This window comes from Vipera berus, assembly GCF_964194415.1.
Source record: "Vipera berus genome assembly, chromosome: 4".
NCBI classification, from domain to species: domain Eukaryota; kingdom Metazoa; phylum Chordata; class Lepidosauria; order Squamata; family Viperidae; genus Vipera; species Vipera berus.
In genome coordinates this window covers 30,271,073-30,291,474 of record NC_138206.1, presented here as the reverse complement: position 1 = coordinate 30,291,474, position 20,402 = coordinate 30,271,073, and the positions used below count along the sequence as shown (strand labels likewise).

At 37.5% G+C, this 20,402-nt stretch overlaps 1 protein-coding gene across 1 annotated transcript in view; it reads left to right on the top strand.

Moving 5' to 3' along the window:
- Window positions 1-9,425: 9,425 nt before the first annotated feature.
- GAP43 (growth associated protein 43) overlaps window positions 9,426-20,402 on the top strand; it is a gene marked incomplete at its 5' end in the record, with an annotated part of 74,394 nt that continues 63,417 nt past the window's right edge. The window contains one exon of the mRNA XM_081326615.1: window positions 9,426-9,455. Coding sequence (XP_081182741.1) covers window positions 9,426-9,455 — 30 coding nt within the window. The remainder of the gene's footprint in view (window positions 9,456-20,402) is intronic.

Sequence of the window (20,402 nt, the reverse complement as noted above, 5' to 3'; positions counted from 1 at the left end):
GCAAAGTGCTTCCTGAGTTATCAGGAACCTACACAGGTAAAAGCGTACTGAGAATAGTAAGAGTCACACAGTAAACACACAGATACACTGAGTTGTGATAAACAGAAAAATTCTTTACTATTAGTGTAAAAACAAAAACACAATCCGAACAAACAGTCCAGGTCATACATGCATAACAACAGATAAGCAACAGTAACAGTCCAGGGAGTATCCAAAATACAATGTCTTCTTACCGGTCTGAAGGTCAAGTACACAGTTCCTAAGGTTTAACACAGTAGTAAGCCAAAAAGCAAAAACAATGAGAGCAAAGAGAGAGAGAGAGAGAAGCCACGTTCCTAGCTCCCTCTTATGGCCGTTGGAAAAACTTACACACCCATTGGCCAATTAGCACCTTAAGGTTATAACATCATGGTTTATATATTTCCAACCCAACCAGGTAGGCTATAACCATATGCCTAACAGACACCCTGGTATAGTGCACATGAAAGCATTAGCTAGAAGCAACCTGTGGTGGCCTGGTTTAGATAAGGCTGTTGAGGAGCAGGTACATGGTTGCTATATCTGCCAAAGGTCAAGACCTGAAATGCCTCAGGCACCTGTCCATAGATGGGAGGCAACTCACACGCCCTGGTCCAGGATTCATATTGATTACGCTTGGCCTTTTCAAGGACAGCTATTCTTAGTTGTAGTGGATAGCCACTCAAAATGGCTAGAAGTAGTTCCAGTCCCCAATATGACTACTGCTAGGACCATCCAGGTGCTGAGGAAACTTTTTGCTACACATGGGCTACCTGATGTTGTGGTTTCAGATAATGGGGCTCAATTTACTGCTGCTGAGTTTCAGGCTTTCCTCAGAGCAAACATGATCAGACATGCCACATCTGCACCATTCCACCCCTCGTCGAATGGACAAGCAGAACGAATGGTGAGAACGACCAAAGACGTACTCAAGCGCATCATCACAGGTGACTGGCACCACAGACTAGCAGACTTTCTACTTTGTCAACACTCCACACCTTGTACAGCCACAGGAAAAAGTCCTGCAGAGGTTCGCTGGGACAGACGCCTCATCACTAAGCTGGACAGACTCCATCCAGACAGAGTGGCATCAGATGCTGCTCAACACAAAACCCCGAGGGAGCTACAACCTGGTGACTTGGTCTGGGCCAGAAATTATGGGCCGGGACATTTGTGGGTTCTGGGGAAGGTGGTTGACAAATCAGGGCCCCTATCTTATACAGTAGGGGTGGAGGGAGGGCGTCTGGTAAGACAGCATGTGGACCAACTAAGGAAGAGATTTCCAGAACAGTCACTAAGTGAGTATGGGGGTACTAGTCCCTCTTCCCTGCTGCCGGCGTCAACTTCCCTCCGCCCTGTGCATTCCCACAGAGAGGGCCTCCTCAGGGTGCCTCCAGTCAGAGAATGTCGGCTGGTGGCCCCCAGGGGGAGGGCCTTCTCTGTGGGCGCTCCGGTTTTATGGAACCAGCTGCCGGTCGAGCTCCGGATGGCACCGGACCTTCGCTCTTTCCGACGCGTTCTGAAGACCCATTTATTTGAACTAGCTGGCCTGGCCTGATGGGGGATGTTAGGTTTTTTAATGGGGTTTTTTATATTGTTATTGTCTTCATCTGGGCTATTATTTAATCCTTTTTAATTTTTGTATTCTCTATTTATATGTGCCCTGTTCACTGCCCTGAGTCCTTCAGGAGAAGGGCGGTATATAAATATAATAAAATAAATAAAAATAAATAAATCTTGTAGTTATCAAGCTGGCACACAGGCTAGCTCTTATCCTCCCTATCAGCGTTTTCAGCACACAGCAGGTTTCGAGTCTGAAGAGGACCAAGACAGCACGGAGGTGCAACATGGAACCCCTGATCAGTCAGATCAGCCAAACTCCAGTGACCGCTGTGCTCACTCTGCTTCAAGTTTTGACTCTGGGGTGGGCCCACCGGGCAAGGCCAGCCAGAGCAATCCTCCATCCTCAGATTCTCCAGCACAGGAGAGCATGAACTCACCTGGTGTGCCAGATAAGTTGGTAGACCACAAAGTGGGTGGAACTCAAAGACATTCTTCATGGCCTCACAGGCCACCTGCATATCTTGCTGACTTATGTTGTCAAATAAGACAAAGTATTGTAAATGGTTTATCAGCTTGTGAGCATGCCCAATGTTTTTTGGATTTTGTTAATCAACATGTAATAGGTTGCATTTGCATACTGAAAGGGGATTAACTGAGAGAGAGTCTTTTCAGTGAGACATTCTTTGTAGTCCACTACTGTATGTACTATTAGGTAGTGCGATACTACTGGCAGAACAGTAAAATTGTCTTAGTCTCATTGGATGCAACCTATACATTGCACGTCCGAGAAGGTCGCGTTATGATTATTCTACCTTGAATAGGGTCAAACATTCAAATTAAACATTGGAGGTTGGGAGTGAATCATAATTCTTAAATGGCAAAGGTTATAATGTGTGTTCCTTAAAAGGGGAAGGGGTGTTATGTATTGAGCTTTTGGGAAGACCTTATCACGTGTACGCTGGAAAGCTAACAGTTCTCCAGCAACACAGATGGGACTTTCCAGTCCAGGCTGCAGTCAACTTGGCGGGAATGATGGGTTCAATCTGATTGGTTGTTCAGACTATGGAAGACTATATAAAGACTGCATGGATACCCCTAACCCCAGTACAGTTAAAGTTATGAATAAAGCAACTATTCTTCTGTACTCATCTGCCTGGCGTCTTTCCTGCTCGTCCAAACCCGAAACATAATAATTAGCATTTATTTTAATATGAAATATTGTTTCTTCTTTCCTGTGTGCATGTAAAATAAAGCTTTAAATTTGGAAACTTAGTTCAGCTATTTACTCCTCAGTATTTGTGTATCTGGATATTAGTGTGAGATATTTATTCTCTATAATGTATGTTTGATTGATAGCTTACACTTATCATTCTCAGTGTAAATGTAGAAATAGCTTTTTACAAATTAGAGAAACAGTAATACATAAATATGGGACAAGCACATGACATTTCTGTATAAAAGCTTCTCATTCTGGCATATACTGATAAAAGAATATACTGCATATGCAGACTGATATAAAATATAAAACAAACAGCAATATTTCTACCATGATCCCAAAGTTAATCTATATCTTACATACATGAAACTTTGAGGAGATTGTCTAGAGTTCAAAATTACACTACCATAAGGATGCTGATATGAGTGATACTCTTCATTCTATTTCAATTTCAATCCAGGAAAAGTATTTTACTTCTAAATAACTGTTTGATGTTGATAATGAAATAGATCAGAACAATTAATGCTCTTGATTAGTTAACAATCAAAGAAGAAGGATCTATGTTAGTCAAAATGTTCTTACAGTTAAAAGTTCACAATTTGTATATATTCCTGGATTCATTACAAAATCTAGGTGGTGATTATCTGGCAATGTCAGAAGCATTTACAGAGCTAAGATGGTGACTATTCCTGAAAATGTCAGATCTGGCCAGTATGATCCATGACTTATTTAATCTCTTTCAGAGTGCTGTAGTACGTTACATGAAAACAATATTTCATCTATACTAGGGATAGGCAGCCTTGGCTCTTTTATGACTTGTGGACTTCAAATCTCAGAATTACTGAGCCAGCTGAGCCAGTCCACGAGTCATAAAAGAGCCAAGGTTGCCTATGCCGATCTATACTATAACAATTATAGGAAACATATGAATCGCTGAGCACAGTGATACGCTTCTTTCTGGATCTTTTCTGCTTAAATAATAAAATGCTGATTCAGATTTATAGATTGCTAGGATCTTTTCTGGATGGAGTTGACCATCTTTGAAACAACCATTATGGTCTTACTACTGTTCTGTATTTTATATTTTATAGTCTGATGTGGTCTAATGGCTAATCAATAAATTATCATTATTACTGTGATTTTTCACAGTCAGTCAGATGCTTAGACTGGGTTTGGCAGTTTTATCCACCTATCGAGTCCTTCCCAAGGACCAGGGATAGGCAGATGGTTGCACCATTGTTGCTATTTTGACATTTGTAGTGATCGTCTTCATCCAGATTCTTGATGTTATTTTTATAGAACATCTTGATTCTTTCAGGTTTTGCTATTTTTCCCTGTTTGCTTGTGAGTAGGCACAGTTGTCCCAGTCAAACTCCAATGCAATTTCTTGATTGTGTATACAGACAGTGTTAAGCAGCAATTCAGTTTCAGATAGTGTTTTTCTATACAGCTTCAGATTGTCCATGAAAAGGAGGTGGGATAGTCTGGCAGAAGTTTTTGATGTTAGGTAACCTTGGCCTGACTTCTTCAGTATAGTTAACAGAGGAATCAGTGTAATAACAGGGTGATAGTGAGTCTCCTTGAAAGATTAAACTCTCCGACTCTATCACCATTGATTAGCAACTGTGTCTTCCATTGTGCCATTGATCTTTGTATAGAGCTTCTGAAGTTTCTACTAACTTCTAATATTTCTAGGCACTTAATTATTCAATTAAATGGCATGGAATCAAATAAACTTTAAATACCTTTTGGTTCAGCTCTCATAAAGCTAAAGATGTATACAACATTGAACAAAACTTCTAATATAGTGAAACAATTCATTAAAGAAATAAAAGATAGCACATCTCTCCTAACATAAAGTAAGCCAAGATTTCTGATAAAAAGTGTTGATCTGATACTAAAAAAGAAGGTAAATCAACACCAATTTCATTTCCTCAGAAAGAGTTTTCCTCAACTGGAATCCCATGACATTTTTTCAAGAGGGAAACCAACAATTTAGCAAAAAGGATGAACAGTTAAAACAGTGAATTGTTCAGAACTAGGAATAGATTGAATGGCACAAGGGATTTCTTCTTTGTTACATAATGCTATGGAACAAAACTATTATGGAATGGAAGAGATATATGCTTATTATCAAGATTAAAGGAGAAGATTTTGCCAACGTATAAAATAACGGCTTGAATGAAAAGAAATTGTGAAGCTGAAGAGATCTTTTAATTAATAGACATAAATGTTAAAGCATATTACATTCAATAATTTAATTTATTTAGTTTTTAATTTTTTTGCTGGGCTTATATTTCATCCAATTATTACTACTTGGAAAAAATATGGTAAAATAGTTCATATCCTTTCATGAAATGCAGCAGTGGTCAAATTTTGGGTGGTCAAGATCTGCACTACTTTTTAAAATGAAGACAATAGATGGAATGACTGAAGACAAAATCACCTTATTACCTGTTGGTGGAGGTGTTCTGTTGCCTCCTTTATACTTTTTCTCTCCTTTGCCTCTTTTATACTTTTCCCTCCCTTGCTTTTTGATAGATTATGTTACACTTCATGGCTTTATTACTTCAAAATGTAAGGAAATGAAACCTTCAGAGATGAAAGAATTTCCAGGGCTTTCAAGAGGAAACTTGGGAAGCACATGAAGCTCTACAGCCATAGCATTTTCACTGCTGATCAAGCACAATTTCAGAAGGAGCTATAATACACTATGATGGCTGGCATTTCTGGGGCTGAAAATAGTATGGTAAACAGAATAGAGTTAAATGTGTTTTCTAATTAATTTAATTTTAATTGAACTCAATAGACTACATGTTTTAGGCTTTAACTGTGTCATAAGCTTGCAAGAGTGTTAATTATTTTATCCAGTTTTCTTCAATAGGAATCCTACACTGTGGAACTTTAACTGTCATCCCCAGCCACGATAATGGGAATAGAAGTACAACTCTGGACTTCATTTGGCTAAGGAAGGCTGCTTTCATCTGAATGATCTTTGTACTGGCTGATGTATTATTGGCAAGGGAGAACTGTATGAGGGGGCAGGGGAACAATTGATTTTATTGAACTTTCATTTCAGTAACTTTAAAATGGATCTGATCCACAGATTTCCTGGCTTACATAATTTTTCACATTTGTAGAATTAGTCATCATGCATCAGTTTCTCAGAAAGCCCATGAAATTGAATATTCTAATTATGTTTGTAAAAGTAAGAGAAAACACAACCATGCAAAGCATTTATTTTGGTAGTAAATTCTTGTTTCTTATATTAAAAGCTCAACAAATACATTTACTTTTTAACAATAATTTAGATAGCAAGTAAAGAGCATTTTGAAAATAGGTTATACTGTTTGCAGACAAGATAGAGATGGGATTGTTGGACTTGACAATAGAAAAAATGAAAAGGATTTCAGGATCTTATACAATCACATGTTGAACTGAGATATTGTGATGCAGTTGCAAAAAATAATCTATAATATCACTTTCAGTTTTAGACATATCATTAAATGGGATAATTGATTGTATACCATCATAGCAGAATAAACTCTTAATAACCACATAGATAAACATGATTTGTCTTCATGTGCCCTTCAGGTCTTCCAATGGCTAACCCATTGCTTACATATATTTGAGTCTACCCATGTCACTGCTGGTCATCTTTTTCTTTCTTTCTACCTTTCCCAGCATTATAGACTTCTTAAGAGAGCTGGGTCTCTACATAACATATCTGAAATATGATAAATTGACCCTGGTTATTTGGATCTTGAGTGAGAACTGTAGAATTATTTGTTCCATGATCCATTTGTTTATTTTCTTAGTATTTCCAGAGGTCTTTTCCAAAACCATATTTTAGGGGTGTCTGTAGAGTATTATAAAAAACAATTAGATGGTATCCATAAGAATGATCAAACCTCCGTTTGTTATTTAAAGATGTCATGTGTAGATTGGGAAAACTTTGATCACAGTTGCAGCTACCATCTTGAATTCTGGTAAAGTCCAAAGCATCAATGATCTTTCTATTCTGCTTTTCAAGATCCAGATTTGGCTTCCACAGAGTGTCATAGGGAAAACTATACTCTGCACAATTCTGTCTTGTAGATATCTACAAGACAATCTAGATATCTTTCCCAACATCTTTATTGCTACCTTATGGGTGTTATCTAAAGCATATTTTTGACTGCTGGTTCCTTTACTGTTGGTAGTTGATTCTAAAAGGTCAATAATTACCACTTCATTAGTTTCATTTTCAAGGGTTAAAATAGGATAATGAAATTTTGGCCATGAAAATCAGACTTTTGAAAAGTTGACAATAGAAAACTGGTGGATATAATAGTACTCTTTCAAAAAACTGAAGGACTGCCATGTAGCAGTGCTGTAAGAACCTCAGGTTTTTTCTCCAAGCAAAATAAAATGATCAAAACAATATTCATATTGTTGGGCATATAATGGGCATATACTGTAATTTATGGAGACCATTTTGAATTAACTTTTCTAAAAATTGTATTACAAAGTGTATATATTAAGGAAACGTTAATGATTAATTTCATAATAGGAAGTTTTTCATATAAGGAAGTTTTACACTTTTACATTAGGAAAAGTTGAATACAAAAACAAATGTTTTCCCCATTGTTTTTAATTTACACCAGGAAGCAAATATATGATGGATGGCTAATGACTGAATATGTTTATTAGTGATACAGATGAGACATGGACTAATCCATACTTCTTTAAATCCACACAGACTAGGGAATACAGGTAGTCCTTGACTTACAACAGTTCCTTTAGTAACTGTTCAAAGTTACAATGGCACTGAAAAAAATGACTTATGACTGTTTTTCATACTGATGGCCCATGTTTTTCATACTGATGGCCCATGATCATGTGATCAAAATTCAGATGCTTGGCAACTTATGAATGTTGCAGTGTCCCAAGGTCATGTGATCACCTTTAACAACATTTTGATAAGTAAAATCAATAGGGAAACCAGATTCACTTAACAACTGTGGCAAGAAAGGTTGTAAAATGAGGCAAAACTCACTTAACAAATGTCTCACTTAACAACACAAATTTGGGCTCCTTCCTGACAGTTAGAACAATTAACCAGTGGAACAACCTGCCTCCAGAAGTGGTGAATGCTCCAACAATGGAAGTTTTTAAGAGGAGACTGGACAGCCATTTGCCTGAAATGTATAGGGTTTCCTGCCTGAGCAGGGGTTTGGATTAGATGACCTCCAAGGTCCCTTCCAACATTATTATTATTATTATTATTATTATTATTATTATTATTATTATTATTATTACATCATCATCATCATCATCATCATCATCATCATCATTATAGTTGAGACTTGTTCTCTTTAAGGTTGGTTTTTAGTAGAACATTCAGAGATTTTATAATAGAATGGTAAAAGCAATGCATATAGCAAATGGGACCACTGGTTTGGACAAAAGATGAATGGGAGAACTTGATACAGAATTGAGAGGTGTTAAGCATATCTGCTTGGAATACAGTAGTTCTGGATTTCTTTAGTTGACTATCTGGCTGGTCAAGATACAGTCTGCTCCCCATTTGTCTGATTTCATGCATCTGCTGCCATACACCTGTCAATGTGTTGAGTGGGGATTGTTCTCAGGGTATAAAAGGATTACAACTCCATAGTGCAGTTTGCAAGCAAGTTTTTTAAGTCCTATTGAATGGACTTCCTAGTGTGTGCCTATAGATTTGTATACTTAAAGAATGACATCACATGGATTTTTTTTCTAGTGCTGCATAATGGATGAGCTTAGAAAATGTACTGAGAGAAGTAACAAATGAGAAGCACATACGTTTGAGGGATATTGGGACATTTGTGGTTTTGTCAACTATATTCTGCCCATGCAAAACCATGTGCTTATAACATGCTGAAATGCCAGTACTTCCTTGGAGAGGGACATTTATACGCACACACAAAAACCTCTGCTGGAGTCTAGTGCCCCTGTTTGTTCTTCTTCTACATAATCATGTGTGAATAGTTATTTATTGTTTTTTTTTAAAGACGCACAAAGAAATGCAGCTGCCTTTCGACCACCATATCTTGCCACACCCCTCCGAACAATCTGCAATGGACTTCCCTTCCTCTCCCCTTTTTCCTAGCAATCTCTGAACAGTGGGAAAGTCGCTGGGTAATTGGATCCAGATTGGATATGTTTAAACATTCATGAGGCTGGCGAAGGACTGAAAGGGGTGGTTGCCTTGATAGTGGGGGTGGGAGGTGGGGGTGGGGAGAAGGGCTAGTCACTGAGAGCCGCCAGCCAACAATTCTGGGAAAAGGGAAAGCGAGCGAGCGAGCAGGCGCGGGCAACAGCATGTGTGATGAGCAATAGCGGTGGACCTTATAGTTACTGCTAACTGCCCCGGTGTCTGCGTGAGTGCGTGCGTGTTTGAGTGTGTGAATGTGTGTGTGTGTTTGAGTGTGCGTCCGTGAGTGTGTATGTGTGTGTGTGTGTAAGGAAGAAGGAGGGGAGAGAGAAAGAGAGAGAGGGGAGGGAGTGGAGAGGGTGGGGGAGAGATAAGAGAGAGTGAAAGAGAGAGGAGGAAAAAGGAGAGAGAGAAAGAAGGAACCACAAGGAAGAAGGGGACAATACAATCATGCTGTGCTGTATGAGAAGAACAAAACAGGTAGAGCTGGAGATTTTTATATATATATATATCTGTCGGGGAATTCGTAGGCTGTTGACTAAATGTTTCTGTATGTGTTGAATGTGTGTCTGTGCGTGTAGACACAGACAGACAGATACACATACACTTGGCGGGAGAGGCAACTGCTTCTAAGAGGCTCTTTCCTTTGCAATTCTTTAAGCATCTTTGCACCGAAGGCTCAGATCACACACCCCTTCCATGAATGCAACGGGTGTGTGTGTACGCGTGTATGTTTTGCCTGTGGAGTCAGAAGGTGGATGGTGGGAAGGCTGTGTAATGATCAGAATTGGGGAAAAACAAGGGGAACCCCCCTCCCCCTGAACCAACACCTGAGAGAGGGGAAAGTGGGGGATGAAGATGGCATTTCTTAGAAACGTCTGTCTTGGATTTGGAGGATGTGGAGGAGAGAGTTAATTTTGGCTTGAACTGAAGGAGGGAGGGTAGTAATTCCAATTCTGTCCATTCTCCTGAAGATATGATATAAATCTTTCCAAAAACATCAGAAAGGTTTTATATGTTAATGTTGGCTTTGCTAGATACTAACGGGCATGCTGTATAGAGATTTTTGAATCATGGGTGTTTCCCCATCTTCCATTGTAAGGTAATGTAAACGAGAAGAGAGTTACCATTTATTATCTTATTTTCTTTTTCTCCTAAATGCGATAGTATTTTTCTAAGCTGAAAATAAATTAGTTGCTAGGAGAAATTTGATGTAGGATGTGCACAATCTGGTAAAGAGATAGAGGACCACGCCTCTGTTAGGTCTAAGCTCTGATGGGATAGGAAAGATGGAATAGAATTAACTTGATGGAAACCTAATTTCTCTGATATTTATTGGTCCAAGGTAATTTATTTTAATGGTAGGAGAGGTGGATTGTGAAGATATTGGGAAGGCATCTTGCACCTGGCCATTAAATAAGGATGATCCAGAATAAAAATGGGCAAAAATACCCTGTCTTCTGTTCTTCTGTCAATATACTTATTATGCCAAACTTTATCTCCTTAGAATCATCAATGTACTCAAAATCCTGCTTTAGGTGGAATAATATGGATTTATCCACGTGGATTTATTGAAATCATAAAGGATTTTTGGCCTTTTGATATTTGTACCTGTAAAAAGGCTTTAGTATATGTTTCTTAAAGAGAAATGCACTTTTTCAGTGAAAGAAAACGTACTCTTTTAGAAACTGATATTGCCTAATGCAGTATTCTAACAATAAGGAAAAATAATATGATCCTATAAAAATCTTGCTTGAAGTAATCACTGCAGATATATTTGATTCAAAAATGTAAAATGTATTTTCAAAGCAGCATATTGTTGGAAAGGTAGTCTGGCAAACCACTAGGGTGGGGCTGGTGAGACGAACTTCCCTTTACATGTTTGGGACTTCTGTTGGTATTGCACTTAGTAAAACCTGAAATAATATGGAAATAAAACATGGATTAGCCAGAAGATCATGGGGTGAAAACAAGGAAGAAGGAGGTAGAAGGCAGACAGAAAGACAAATTAAAAACAGTGAATGGTGAAGCTTAGTAACTGTTCAAATAAGGTAGAATCCTTTCAAGGTTTGGAAATGATAGGCTGTAAACACCATGTCAATCATCTTTTCAAAACCGAGCTACAAAAGAGGTGTGAAAAATCCATTTCTTGCCTTAGAAATCCTATTTTTTCATGATTTTTTAAATAGATATATGAATCTGTGGCAAAGAAGCTGCTAAATCACAAAAATACAAGCATAATCAAAAGGCAAACCTCTTCATACATCCTTTATGTGACGTATTTTCATAAATGCAAGAATACAGTTGGAAATGGTATAGATCTAAACATACTCATCAATATATAAATCAATGTAGTTTTGCAGACACAAAGAGACACACCCAGAAATGTATACTCTGGTACACATATTTATAACAGCACATAGAAGTGCAACTTCTACTTTGACACACCCACCTACACATGTATCCCCAGTCTTAGCCTTTGAGCCATACTGCATTTTGTATACGCACAAGCCAATTACACTCACCCAAAAAAAATGCACAAAAAGTTTTCAACCATTCCATAAAATTCTCATCTGAAAAAGGGCAGAGCCTTTCCCTGTTTGACCCTTGTCTCCCTTTTCTCTACAGCCATTCAGAAAAGGAAAGCTAAATAAGAGTGGATATCAAATTACTAGGATAGGAAGTGGGTGTTTCTAAATCATAGGGAGGTCTCCCTGCTACCTAGGGAATCCCTCCATGGATTTGTATGCAAAATGCAAATAACAGAAATTGTATGTTAATTGTATCGGGTGCATATCTGCATTTGTCCATACCCATGTGTTTGTCAGATACATTGTATCCTATAAAGATAAATTTAAGATATAAATAAAATTAATTCTATAATATTTTTGGGTTTTATGATACATTTCATCTGCCCCAACCAATTTCTCTAGGTTATATTGAAATGACAAAACCTATTGACCTTACAGTGGCATTAGCCTGATTTCTAATATACCCCTTATGATTTTCAAAACACATTCTTACAATGTTGAGAGGCACTGCAGATGGCAAATAGGAATGTGGAGTTGGACAATTGTAATCATGTACTCCTGAAGCTGATACCACATTCTGTGTCTGGAGATACTGAATTGACTAGATATGCTTCTCCATGAAGCAGCATCTCCTGTATGCATGTATGTATGCAGGAGATAAGTGCGTGGATGCTCAATAGTGAACAGAATGAATGATTGAAATGGGAATCAGCGTTTCTCACTTGTAGTTGAAATTATTCTTATCTTGCTTAATATGTTTTTGGTTTCAACACATTAATTCTTAAGAGAAAGAGAGGTTTGAACTATGCCACACCCATGAAGCTGAAAGAAGGGGAGGGGTAGAAGAAAGAGGTAGAAAGAAAAAGGCTGCATTTCATTCCTTTTCCACATGAGCAGCAAGGATAAGCAGGACTCATCTATCTATCTATCTATCTATCTATCTATCTATCTATCTATCTATCTATCTATCTATCTATCTATCTATCTATCTTTCATTTTTCCATGTAATATAACTGGAAAGGAAACTAGAGGACTGTTGCTGTAATCACAGCCAGATAATGCACTACCTATTAACACTAGAAATGCCAGAAATGGTGGGGGCGGGGAAGGGAAGACAGGAGGATGGGAAGAAAAAAAGCAGAGTCAACTCTGAAAGGAGGTTTTATTATTTTAGCCTATTTCAAGTCTCATTTGAAAATAACTTAATTCTGCCTCGTGCTGCAAAGATTGCAAACTCATGGGGGTATTGTTTTTATACCATTAAATGCTGAAACAGAAAGGAGGGAATGAAGAGGTGAAACAGCTTTCTCTTTGGGGGGTAGGGTGGGTTGAAAAGAGGAAGCAGACACCTGATTATTACAGTAAGTGGGTTATATAGTAATAAGCCAGTAGAACCCAGCCAATTTCATTCACCATAAACCTAAATCAAACTGAGGTAGTGATGCTAGGGAACTAACTTTTCGCAACTTTTTAATTTCAGCATGCAGGTTTTTCATGGTTTTATGATTTGGCAGATTATGTGTTCCTTTTCTGATGCCTTTAAAGACTTCTAATAAATCAAATGGAAACACTAACTCTTGATTCTCCCTTTCTTTTCTCTCTCCCTTTGAAATTTTCTGAACTCCTTGGTTATTATAGGAATTGATTTTTCATAAATCACTTACTGTTACCCATCTCTTACTGCATGTATGAACATCCCAGGAGGCTTCACTGAATGCAGTTCTTCCATAATGTAAAAAGCAACAAAGATGATTAGTAGACTATGTCATTATTTTCTTGCAAGCACAACTTTGCTATCAGTATTCATTCTATAATAGCACTCATCAGAGGTTTAGGGTTTCTGATAAAATATTTAAAATAATATGTAGGCACAAGTGTGTGGGGCATACATGCAGTATTCTATTCTAAACTCAACAAATATTTGCATGCAGAAGAAAGTAATTCTTCAGATGAAGATACATTTATTTGTTATTGTTGTTCATTGGGAAATTCCTCAAATCATTTATTTATAATAAAATAAAAGCTTTTATAAAACCCATAAAGGAAAGATTGCTTAACCAACAGCTGTCCCTCAGTGCAATGACGAGATTATGTGATTTTCCTAAAGGCAGCATTCCCAGATTATGAGTTCAGTATACATTACTTTGGCTGCAGATATACTGCATCCTTTTCAAAACAGTTCTGTAGTACGAGAATACATATCTTGTTTTGCTGTGATTAGTTTATGAAATATTCCTTGCTGCAGGGAACAGGAGTATGGTGTTCACAAACTGACAGACAGGTTTTGTGTCTCATACGGATGCTCTGTTGCATGTTGATGTGGTGGAAGGCTGCAAGGCTTTGCATCTCCTGTTCATGGGTAATCTCTTCCTCCTGTTAAAACCAAATTCCAAATATGTTTTGGCCAATAATTTGGAGGCATGCATTATTGCAAGACAATGCATGTCTTTAAAAAACACAAGCCCACATCATTAGGAGTTTTGTCAGATACATGTTTTTCCTCTTTCCTCTTCCTGAAGAGTCATTTGTGTTATCTAAGAGTTTGGAGTATCCTATTTTGAATGTATTAAAAAAACCAAGAGGATATTCAGTTTTTCAAAGAAGGATATTGCTTTGTCTATCAGCTGTCTTCTGCATCATTCTTAAAGATGGCTGTTTTCAGGAATACAAAATAAATAAATTTTCATAATTATAAACAGTGACATTGAATAAATATAGTACGGTCATTGATCAGCATTTTAGAATGAAAAAAATACACCAGTCCTTTGGAGGTAATGAAATTACATATGTCATGTGATTTCAGTGTTATGGATGGGTCAGAGAATTACCAAGGACTGCTAACATATTGGGTTTGGCATTGTATGAGAAAACATCATATCATTCAGTTTATGTTAGCAGCATTTTTACTTCTTAAGTGTGTAGCAAAAGGTTCAGCTGCTGCATTCAAAGTGTTTTAATAACCAAAGACAACTATTTTGGCTTACAAAGAGAAAATCTCATAGCTATTTTTCCCTACATTTGGCAGAACAAATGTTTATTTACTAATAAATATTAATATACATTGATAACTAAATAGCTAATGAACAGATGCCTAAGGCAACTATTTTATGGAGCGAAGGAACTGGATGAGGCTGTCGGCAGGCCCAGAGGAAGAGAGAGAGGCTTTTGGAGGAGTTGGTGGCGGCGGCAGCAGTGTGCTCCAGGGGCGAAAAGAAGCAAGGCCTCTTTAAGGAAAGGGTGGAAGAGTCAGGATCAGAAAAAGGAAAGAAGGCGAGGTTGTCAGAATACAAGCGAATTTGAGGGCTAATCCACATGGAGCCCCATTTCCATCTGTCCTGTTTGCCATCGTTCACTCCCTAGAGACTAAAATGGACAATGTGAAATTTGAGCGGGCCCCGAACAAGGAGTATATATCGGAGGTGGTGACCCTTTGAGAGCTGTATGCAACGGAATTTCATTTTGATGTATGCCGATTGGTGTACATTCAAAGTGACAATAAAGTTATCATATATGTTTTTATTCACCTAACAGGAGGGATAATTTTGATGTGATGACGCTGAGCTTGTCGATCAGAAGGTCGGCAGTTTGGCGGGTCGAATCCCGAGTGCCGCGTAACAGAGTGAGCGCCTGTTACTCGTCCCAGCTTCTGCCAACCTAGCAGTTCAAAAGCACGTAAAAATGCAAGTAGAAAAATAGGGACCACTACGGTGGGAAGGTAACAGCGTTCCGTGCGCCTTTGGCGTCTAGTCATGCCGGCCACATGACCACGGAGATGTCCTCGGACAAGCACTGGCTCTTCGGCTTTGAAACGGAGATGAGCACCGGCCCCTAGAGTCGGAAACGACTAGCACGCATGTGCGGGGGAACCTTTACCTTTACCTTTTTATATGGTACTAGTGTTGCAAGTAACTACTATATGCAGTCTGCTGGGTAGCTCATAAAAAGTAGCTGTTGCATATCTTAACTACTTTATTGTACCATATAATACAAGTATGTTACTCATTATATTGAAAAAGTATATAGAGTTTTTCAAAATATTGTAAATGCACTTTTTAAAACTTTTCATCAAGTTTCTGTCAATTTTAAGTGTTTTTATTGTTTTAAAAAATGAACCCCCCCCACATATTATGTTCTTTGAATATATGAATTAAAAAAGCCACCATGGCTTTTAATACAAAATAATCACAGGTCTGAGCTCTTAGCCTTGCTTTGTGATTAAGGGGCTTCCACACCAGTTGGCCATGCATTACAAGCACTATAAGAAAAAATGTTTCTATGCAGCTGTCCATACAGTACTCTTGTGGATGAAGAGGGAGCGAAGAAAACAAAAATAAAAGCTAAAAAGACTCCCCCCAACAGCAGACACATTTGAATGGTCTGGACAGATTAAAGCTATGGAGAAAAAAAATCCAAGCCATGGAGGTCAGTACATGGGAACCATAAGAACTATAGATGTATATGAAAGTCAAAATTTTAACTTGTCATAAGATATAGAATGGGCATTTTTTTTTGCTTAGTTTCCTGAATTCAAAGAAAAGTTCTTTGAAAACAATCTGTCACCTCTCTCTCTCTCTCTCTCTCTCTCTCACTCCCTCCCTTCCTCTCCCTCTCTTTCTCTCCCCCCCTTTGGATATTTTTCTTCTTACTCTTTCCTCAGAAAAAGTTTTCTCTAATTAATTTTGGATTAAAAGAAAAAATCCACAAATTCCTAAAATAGTGAAATTGTAATATTAAAAAAATGAATTAATTTTTGCTTTACCAAAGTACCTTCCCTTGGTTGTCCCTCCTATATTCTGCATATTATTGAGGTGTGTGGGATGTTTCCTGAAATCTAGTCTCAGGGGTGATGATCTTCAGATGAATGATGCAACTGAGGCTAACCTGGGTAGATCCTCCCTCCTGCTTTAGTACCTGGTAGATGGGAAAGGTCCATGTGCTTGCATCATCCACAGATAATACTCAGCCACCCAGAAGTGTATCCCCTTTTAATTACTGTGATGTGTGAAGTGTCCAAAGTGCCTAACTGACTTTCAGAATTCCTTGCAAGTTAGAGATGCAGCTATGGATTTTGTGAAGATACTCAGTATGTGCTTATTGTTACTGAATGACATCTGTTGAATATATTAATGAGCTCCCCATTTGGGTACTCTATTTTTATGCCAGTAAAGAGAGATTTCCGATCTACAGCCACCATTTGAAAATAGCAAAATGCTTATTCTTGTACTACATTCACCTGTTGGATTTCCACTGAGTTTGTTTTTCTGCTCATGTAATTATTTCTTTATATGATCATGAAATAACACTAGGATGCTTCACTCAATTCTGACTTATAAATGTACTTAATATCGTATAAACTATTCGCAGTTCTCAGACTCTGGGTCACAGTAGTCTTCACTGAGATCTTTTATGAAAGAAAAAAACTCCTCAAAATGTTTTTCTTCAATATGTACAAAACATTAATTACCAGCTGTAACTCAAGTCAATCAAGAGACATTCTTGCTTGATTCAGTGAAAATGAAGGAGCAAAAGCTAATGACTGTGTGTGTGTGTGTGTGTGTGTGTGTGTGTGTTATGTGTGTGTGTGTGTGAGATGAATGGAGAATATGTTTAAAAAGGGAAAAAGCAGAGGCGAGCTTGTGAAAAAGAGCTGGGCCTTCCAGTTTATACATGTCTGAGTCATTCAGGTCAGAGAATAAATAAAACATTTACCAAAGTTTGTTTTTCTTAGAATATAATTGTTCTTTATATTAAACTCAGCTAATTTATTGCATCAGCAGCAGCAAAGACAACAAATATTCCTCTGACATAGAGACTAATAAAGACTAATAAATGTAAAGTGGCGTTATCCTTTCTTTAATATTTTTATATGATTGATTGCTTGATTGGTTCCATGAATCTTCTTTCATCTTGGATAAAGACTATCAGAGGTATCCAAACTTGAAAGGTAGTTTGTGATTTAAAGAGTATTGTCCATGAGAACTGAAAATCAGCTCTGTCCTGATTTGTTTTTGCAATTATATAGACTCTTATGCCAAGTCACATACCAGTTTCACCATCCCACTGATTTCATGCATATGTGTGTGAAGATGGATGTCTGTAGAGTAAGGGTAAGGGTTTGAATTACTAGGCAGCATCTATTTTGTCTTGTGGAAATTGATATATGGATGATAAGGAGTTCTTAGTTTACTGGGCAATGTTTATGTTACTAGGTTTTTTTCTTAGATGTTGTCTGCCTCTTGCTATTATTCAGACAATTCATTCACATTCACAACAATGCAACTTTTCATGAAGAAACCATAATGATTTGCTTATGTGAAAAAATAATGTTAGGGGAAATATGGATGTAATTGTAGTTAGTGCAATAAAGGTGCTATTCCTTTTTTTTTTAAAGTAGTACTTTGTCCTCCTACTCTTCATTTGGTTTTGGATTTTGGATGTCTGTCTGTTCAGCTTCCTCTTTAAAATGTGATTTTAGTTTTAGGTAATTAGTCTCATCTTCAAATTTTTCAAATCCTTCTCGGTGTTCATTTTATTCTGGCTTCTTCCTTCCTTTGGTCCATTTTCAAACTGCTTTCTTAAAAGACTCATTTGTATTCATTGCACTAAACCAGACATGTCAAACTTGCAACGTCATGTGATGTTGCATGATGTATTGGGACTGTTTTGCTATTGCCGGCAATGGGGTGGGTGCAGTTTCTGCGTGACGCATCTGGCCCGCGGGCCGGCAGTTGCCACCCCTGCACTAAACCTATATCCAAAAGGTTAATTTGCATACATTTCTGCTTACAGATTTAGAGGTACATCATCTCATCTGCCTGAGGTACTGCTGAAATCAGAAATCATATTCCAAACAGGTGTACTTTGTAGTCTCTGAGAGGTGAAGTTGGCTGAGAAATGAATTTACTATTGAATTCCTTGATTTAATATAACATAATGTCATCAACCATCACCTGCTGTTAATCTTTAGCATCTGATAGAGAGTTGCAGTCTCACAAAATGGTAGTGTAATATGAATACTGTGGTTATCCCTTGACCTAGTCCCAATAAAATTATTTTTTCTGTTGAAGGCAAAAATGTCCTGTGAAAATGAGTTTTGCAGTTAATTATATGTGTGAAGAAGTCATTCTTTTTGTCTCTCTTGCATGTAATAAGAGTGATCAGTGATTTTTAAAGGTTATTCCGCTTTATTTATTCTTATCACACTCATCATGTTTTCTACAAACAGAAAAAAACTACTTAGCTTTTCCTTAGTCATCTTTTTTTTAACAAGCCTGTTCACACTTGCTTTTTAAAAATACCATTGTCAGAGCATTTTTTTCTAGATAAGATAACCATAACTGCACTACTGCTCAAAATCAGGAATTTAAACTTGTTTTCTTAATAATTTCTTTTATGTTTTTCCTTCTGTCTGATTAGCATCACTGTAGCTGAACTAATCACATCAGAACCTCCAGATTCAGTGAAGGATTTTAAGCCTTTCTTGTAATGTCTAGGCATGACCCTTGATTGAATCAATACTTTCTCTTCACAGGGATTTATGGAAGCAGTAGTGGCTGGCTTTGAAGGGTATAGACATAGCTGAAGCTGTCATCTTTCAGCTAGCTAAGAAATTCGACTTAATGATAAACACGAGCACAAAAAAGAGGGTTTGTTTTGAGGGAAACAGAAATGTGATTTTAACCTTTTTGTCTATTTCATTATCAAGCTCAAGAAGGACAAAGTGAGGCCATTGGCATGGGAATACATAAGCATACATTTAAGAATGTGATAAAATGCAGCATTTGCAACTTCATAAAATTTTAAATTTTAATCTGGTGAAATTGTAGTTGATGGCCATGTCCGGATATTGCCCATTGCATAGATAGGGGTTCAGGTGGACTCGTACTTTTGGTATTTCAGGTATTACACAGCTGACCTATGTCTGCTTTCCTTAAAAAAGGTATGTGTGTGTGTAGAACAGCAGTTCCCAACCTTTTCTATACTCCGCACCCCTAGAATGCTTCTGATACATTCTCGCACCCCTTACAAAAGTTCAAAATAATGGCACGAATTATGCATATCACTATAATTTTGAAAACCCAAGTTTTGGCACCCCCTGGAATATTGTCTCGCACCCCCGGTTGGGAACCCCTGGTGTAGAATAATCAATAGCCTGCAACATCTTTTCTGCACATATTTAGAAATAAATATTTTCAATGAATATGAACAGCAGTTGATTATGGATGGTTCCAAGAGCTGTTCAATATTCTCCTTCATGACTTCATAACTCCCCTAAGGCTAAAGAGGACCTAATTATGTACAAATATGGTAGCCAAGCAAGTTTTTGATTTCCAGTGCCCTGTTTAGTTGCCTTTTACTGTATTACATAGGTACCTGGTCTTTATTTGTGTCTCCACAGTGGCCAATTACATATTTGAAGGAAGCTAGAAAATACAATATTTGAGGCTAAGTAATAGATTAAGGAAGATTGCTTTATATTACATGACTTCCTAAATTAATCTTTAGCCAGTTTCATTGAATATAAAATAAAATATCTTGAAAACTCTGTGTATATGTTATATACAGAGCACAATTGTTGATGAATGGCAATTTGAGACTAAATTTGTATGACAAAATAGTAGTCTATTTCTTCAGATGTTGGGTAGTAGATGGGAAATACATAAAATAAATAATATATAGTTTAGAACAAAATATGAAATGTGATAATGCAAATGCAGTTCACATATATTGCACAATAAGAATACTGTTCAAAGAAACCTTTATGTTAAACTAAAGGTCAACAAAACCCAATATTTTTAGTGCCTGCTCAGTTATAGGAGCACAGTGGTTAGAATGCAGTATTGCAGGCTAATACAGCTGACTGCCAGGAATTCAATCCTCACCAGCTCAAAGTTGA